The sequence below is a fragment of the Hordeum vulgare genome, chromosome 3H (genome assembly GCF_904849725.1).
Source record: "Hordeum vulgare subsp. vulgare chromosome 3H, MorexV3_pseudomolecules_assembly, whole genome shotgun sequence".
In the NCBI taxonomy this organism is placed as follows: Eukaryota; Viridiplantae; Streptophyta; class Magnoliopsida; order Poales; family Poaceae; genus Hordeum; species Hordeum vulgare.
In genome coordinates, this window is record NC_058520.1 from 12,498,900 (window position 1) to 12,505,071 (window position 6,172).

At 48.5% G+C, this 6,172-nt stretch overlaps 1 protein-coding gene across 1 annotated transcript; it reads left to right on the forward strand.

The window, feature by feature from the left end:
* The first annotated feature begins 4,175 nt into the window (after positions 1-4,175).
* On the forward strand, positions 4,176-5,380 carry LOC123442533 (chitinase CLP-like). The gene has a single exon (XM_045118602.1). The coding sequence runs from the start codon at positions 4,217-4,219 to the stop codon at positions 5,285-5,287; it is 1,071 nt and encodes a 356-aa protein (XP_044974537.1). The 5' UTR covers positions 4,176-4,216; the 3' UTR covers positions 5,288-5,380.
* Positions 5,381-6,172: the final 792 nt, after the last annotated feature.

Below are 6,172 nucleotides of genomic sequence, written 5' to 3' on the forward strand. Positions count from 1 at the left end.
ATATATTGGGCTGGCCCAAATAATTGTACAAAATTCCAGCAATCATATCCATTGTCGCCATCCGCTGCTTCAATTGGATACGGAGGCCGCGGTGGGTGTGCGCAAACACAGAGTTGCCATAATACGACCTTCATATCATTTCATTATGTTTGATTTTATATTGTCATTTTTTAATGAATATAGTGGTAATTTAAGCTCAAATAAGACACACCAAACACATGTCTGAGCATGATAAATTAATAAAAAAATATAATAGTAATAAAAATGTGTCACTTTACATATAATTAATGACTACAAATGTAATTTACCGACATTTCAAAATAAGCATTGTCACTAGTATGTGATATTACTACCTAGACTACTTGTACTGGTCGGTGGCCGACAGCATCTAGTCATCGTCCTCCACGCCAGCGTCAACGTCCTTCTCCTTCTTCTTCTCCTCCTCCTCCTCCTCATTCAAGGATGAGATCACACATGGATATGTATGTGTACTCCCCTTCCTCCTTAGGGTGTCAATCGTCATATGAAAGACACGTCACCAAAGGATCCTCATTGAGAGCGCGAAACGCAAGACGTAAGTGTGTGTGTGTGTGTGTGAGAGAGAGAGAGAGAGAGAGAGAGAGGAGTCAGGATATGTGCGTGAGAGAGGCAGAAACGAAGCATTATGTTCCCTAGTTGTGGCTAGGGTTTATAACTTCCCTCCATACACCACCAGCGAGCCTGTGGATTCGCCTCCCCTCTTCCTGCCGCTCCGATGGCAGGTGGCGATGAGGAGAATCTTGATGCCTCTGCTCTGGCTAGTAGTTTAAGTTGGGTATTTTAATCCTTGCAGGGTGGCGATTGGATGGATAGCGTTGCTTCTTTGTCAAGTTGGTTTTCCGGGCTCCTATCCTCCTCGAGTTCATCCATCTGGACTGAATCGACATAGATCTGACATAGCTCTGCCGTCTCATTGGGAAGGTGAAGTTTGGGTTTCTCATCGATTGTGTACGGCAGCGAGATATGATGTCAGGCACTTCAGGTCGATTCAAGGGTTCATCGGCAACGACTGCAGCTCCAGGACGGTGGTCTTTAAGCAGGGCACGTGCATGAAAACTTTCCAACTATCATCGATAAAGGTCAGCCCAACTTCAATAAAGGAGCGGCGACAATGTCAGCGGCTTGTTCTGGCGGTAGTATTAATTGTTTGGTGCTCTAAGTATCTTGATGTAATTTTTAATATGTTTGGAATGCTGTGTACTTGGGATCCATTTTTATGAAAGATCCGGATGTGTTTCTCGAGTGAGTGAGTGTGTGAGAGAGAGGAGCGGGATGCGGTGGAGGAAGAAATGAGAAGATGGCAACCGTGCGATGCCGATCTGATGGCGCATCCAATGGATGTTCGAATGTATTGTCTGTTGCAGAACGTTGGTCGTTTGTTTTTCCGTACATATTCACCTGAACATCTAATTTCACGAGGTAGCACAAGCCAACTCGTGATTGTGAGTGTACACGTGTCTTCAATAAGAGAAAAAAAGATGAGGCTAGTGCTTCAACTCTTTAAGATAACGAGCCGTGTCAAGCTATCTTATGTTGATGAGTTGTACCGAACGGAGCCGAGTCGAGTTAGCCCCAACTCACTCGCTCTACCCCAGAAAGGAGTTCCGTGAAGGAGTGCATGCATGCGGAGCACAACCGAGAATGAATCGTCCTGTTGCAGACCAAAAATAAAGCTATCTATATCACTGTTGCGACGTCGACGCTGGAATCTAACAACAGTGCACTCGTAGTCACCCTAGAGCTTGGATGGATCACATGATCGATGCACCGCATCGCATCAGTTCGGACCACATACATATATATGGCGCGATTGACGCATGGATCTCGCGTTCCTGCCAAACCTGTAGAGAAGAGACGTAGTCAAACCTTCTGACTGTTGGACACAGACAGGTCTACTGTACGTACGCATCGCATCATATAGGTATGAACTCTACCTGGCAATGCCGGCACACTGCCCTGCCTCGTCGGTAGGAACGGAGGGACCCTCCTTCAATGCCTTGTTAAACAATCACATCACATGGTGTGCGGTTCAGCGGCTGCCAAGCCAGCGTACTACGTTTTCGAGTTTTCGACTTCCACATGTACACTGCAGCGTAATGGGACGTGGCATGGCACGTACAACCAACCGACACCGGCATCGAATGATATACCGTATATCGCGTCACCTATATATGCATCTTATCTTAACCCGTGCATGCATGTGATGGAACATATCCGTAGTTATGAGTTACTACGTATAGTTAGCAATCAGTGCACGCACACGCAAGGTATATTAGACTTGTCATGGCACACTGTGCATGGAGCTTAATTAGGCTTTGAATGCGACTTTCAACGTGTATCGTGGCCGGATAACGTAGAAAAAGGAGCGAGAATTCAGAGTCCTTATTCCTCAAGCAACATCGCAACATGCATTGATCACCCCAACACGCATGCATATCCATCGCATCGCCACATCGGTCCAGCTTTCCAAAGGGCCACCAGTTTGCCATGCTACAGCTGAATCATAGAGGTACTACAAATTTATCCGAAGCCACCTCTCACGTCTACAAACTCGATAATATGAAATGCTTTCATTTTCCATATCTTAACCGATGTCCTCGCCAATCCATGCATATAAGGACCAACAACCGGTGCAACACACCTAAAACACACATCACATGAACGTGTTTTAGAAGCGTCGTCATTATCAAACCACTGACCCGTCTCAGATCCGCATCATCCTTATCAGTCCAAACATCCGGTGACGCCACCGCCATGCACTCGTCCATCCTGACGCCAAGACTCTAAAAGATATATCGTGCATAGCACCTGCCAACCAGACATGACTCATCGTAACACCTGTCGGCCAGGCATGGCTTGATAGCTCCATCGAAACTCCGTGCAAGACCAAGCCGCTTCACCTCATGCCTCTGTCTTTCAGCACTGCTCCACAAACGATTGCTCACAAAAGAAAATCAACACCGTAGTACCATCATTGTCCGATCTGAAATATCAGATCCTAGGGTTTCCCCAAAGCAGCACGAGTGGACCGATAACAGTTACATAACGATGCATTCATCAAGGTAATGACGTAAAACACTGCCATCGCCCGCCGACGGTTCGGTTTTTACCAGCGACTATGACTCCACATCTCGCAGATGGGCCTAGATGACGAATCTTGAGATCCGATTACCCAGCCTCTGGTTGCTCGGAGTTCCCGTTTGATACCCGATAAAGCAAATCTAGGTTTTCGCTTTCCTCGCGATGGGCCTGGCCGAGGGAGAACATGTCAAGTAGAGTTACCAATGGTAAGGATTGGCGTGGGTTTAGAGTGGGTAGCCCGCTCTTATCTATGTCTTTCATTCCCATGGATTGGAAAACATCTTACTCGCCATGGCGCGAAACTTCTCATCGTCAGCCTAAGTGATTGTTTCTGTAAGCTAGAGAGAAGTATCCTTGATTGGGTGCTTCGAATGCCCTTCGGGAAGTGAAAGTGAAGGTTGATCAATAGCCGTGCCGCGGGGACGAACTTCAATAGCCCATCATAGCACTCTCAGTCAGGGGGTTAGAGAACTCTTGAAGATATCGACAGAATAACATTTCTTTTTCATAAGTTTCAGTGGACGCAGAGCTAACAAGTGTTGTTTTTCAGCGTAAGGTCAGGTTACAGAAAGGCCTTCTATTTTGTCGAACAACAAGTCGAACCCAATGAACAATTCCATTCAAAGGAATGTTCTAGAGTTTTTTCCAATATATTCGCGATATTTAATAAATAAAATGGAATAAATTCTTCACGATTTCTAGAGTTCCGGGATTACTTCACTGATATCGATTTTCGCCTAAGCACGGCCTTTAGGTTAGTTCAAAGTGTAATACAAAGAACTATCGATAGATCACCTCCGGCGAATAAGTGCACATATGTATAAACACAGGAAGAAGAAAGCATGCTACCAATTACTGCACGCATGCAAGATCTTGGATTAGAGGAGAATCATATGTGACTGCTGTGATCATGTGATCTTGATCCATTAATGTAGAAAAATGAAATTCTGGTTCGTGAAGCAACACTGATGGCGACAAATGTTGACCAGCCATCCGTTGCTTAATATGACTAGTCTCCAGATCGAGCGTATATATACCACGCACCTACGTGCCTTCCTTCACAGCATCGATTCCAACACAGAGACACAATCCGAAAATGGGGCAGTCCAAGCCAGCTCTGGTGCTTCTCCTGCTCGCCGTCTCCACGGCGGCGACCGTCGGCAAGCCGCTGCTCACGAAGATCACCAAGAGCGGCGCGTCCACTGCGCTCTACACCGCACCACTCAGCGCCGGCCGCCCTCTGGTCCTCGACCTCTCCGCGCCGGCCATCACGACGCCGTGCAGCGGGCAGACGACGACCGTGACGCTCTCGGCCAACTCCACCGACGGCAGCAACCCGCTGTCCCCGGTCTCCTTCGCCGCCACCGCCACCTGCGCGGCGGCCCCCTCCGGCGCCGTCGGCGTGGCGGGGCTCGCGCGCTCCAGCGCCTCGTTCCCGGCCCAGGTGGCCAAAACACAGAAGGTGGCCAACTCGTTCGCGCTCTGCCTCCCGAGCGACGGCAGGACCGGGTTCACCGGCAACGGCATGGGTGCGGCCATCTTCGGCGGCGGCCCGTTCTTCCTCGCGCCCCCGGCGGACCGGCCGTCCATCACGACGCTCCTCTCCGACGGCGTCCCGCTCCGGCAGCCCTTCGCCGGGAACCCCGGCTACTTCGTGTCGGCCACCAACGGCATCGCCGTCGGCGGTGCGCGCGTGGCCGTGTCCGGCTCCGGCGCGCTCGTGGTCGGCCTCTCCACCACGATCCCCTACGCGCAGCTCCGCGGCGACGTGTACCGCCCCTTCATCTCGGCCTTCGACCGCGCCATGGGCTCCAGCGCCAAGGTCGCGGCCGTGGCCCCGTTCGAGCTGTGCTACAACTCGTCCAAGCTGTTTCTGACGCGATTCGGGTACCTGGTGCCGGACGTGGACGTGATGCTGGAGGGCGGGACGAACTTCACGGTGGTGGGGGGAAACTCCATGGCGCAGGTGAACAGCGGCACGGCGTGCTTCGCGTTCGTCCGGTCGGGAGGCAGCACGGGCGCGACGCCGGCGGTGGTGATCGGAGGGTTCCAGATGGAGAACAAGCTGGTGGTGCTCGACAACGACAAGAAGACGTTCAGCTTCACCCCGAACCTCCCTGGCAGGGGGCTCACCTGCAGCAACTTCAATTTCACCAAGGCCGCCTAGTGATCCATCCACATCGTTTGTTGCATGCATGCTGTGTGTGCCAGGGCTTTATGTTGAAAAAATAAAGGAAATAAAATTTACTACTAAATCCAATTGAGTAGTAATACTGCACCTATTGATATTACCTCCGTCACGTTTAAAAAGGCACGGTTAAATTTACGTGCATTTTCACAATAGACAAGGTTTAAGACGCGTTGCATTTACTCTTAGCAGCTAATTAGATTGGCCATAGTGGGAGTAACTTAGGTGGTATCATATATTTGGGAATAGTAAACATGCTGATGTGGCAGATAATTAAAGAAGAAAAAGAGGATTAGAGTAACATAAGTCCCTTTCCCAGTGCTCCATGGTGGACTGGTGCTAAGCATGTCACATAAGCAAAAAAATGACATGACATAGCAATTAAGGAGGAAAGAGAACACTTTGGTGATCCCAGGAAGAACCAATGCCATACATGTGAACCTAAGCAAACCACTTAAATGAAAGAAGATGACCAATGCATGAGAGAGTTTAGGTGTTAAATCATTAAATAGAATGAGCTTAGCAACAACAAGTTAAGCACCTATGCATTGGAAAGTTGAGTTGCTAACATCTTAGCACCTTTGCATTGGAAGCAGCCTAACATGTTAAATGCTATGCTATTATGTGTCATGCATGTCAATAAATGAAGTCATCTATGATACTAGTTTATAATACTATGCATTATGAAGGTAGTATCATACAATAGTATCATATGCATGATACTACTATATGATACTCCTCACTATGACCAGCCTCCATTGTACTATTTCTATATGCATGCGTAGTGTGAATGCTATTTTTTAATTTATTTCACAACCAATCAATAACCACCTAGATCCTAGAGAATTTCCATACACGCCTTCT

Bases quoted from the DNA above. Each gene is read 5' to 3' on its own strand.
- LOC123442533 (XM_045118602.1), top strand. From the start codon at position 4,217: ATGGGGCAGTCCAAGCCAGCTCTGGTGCTTCTCCTGCTCGCCGTCTCC.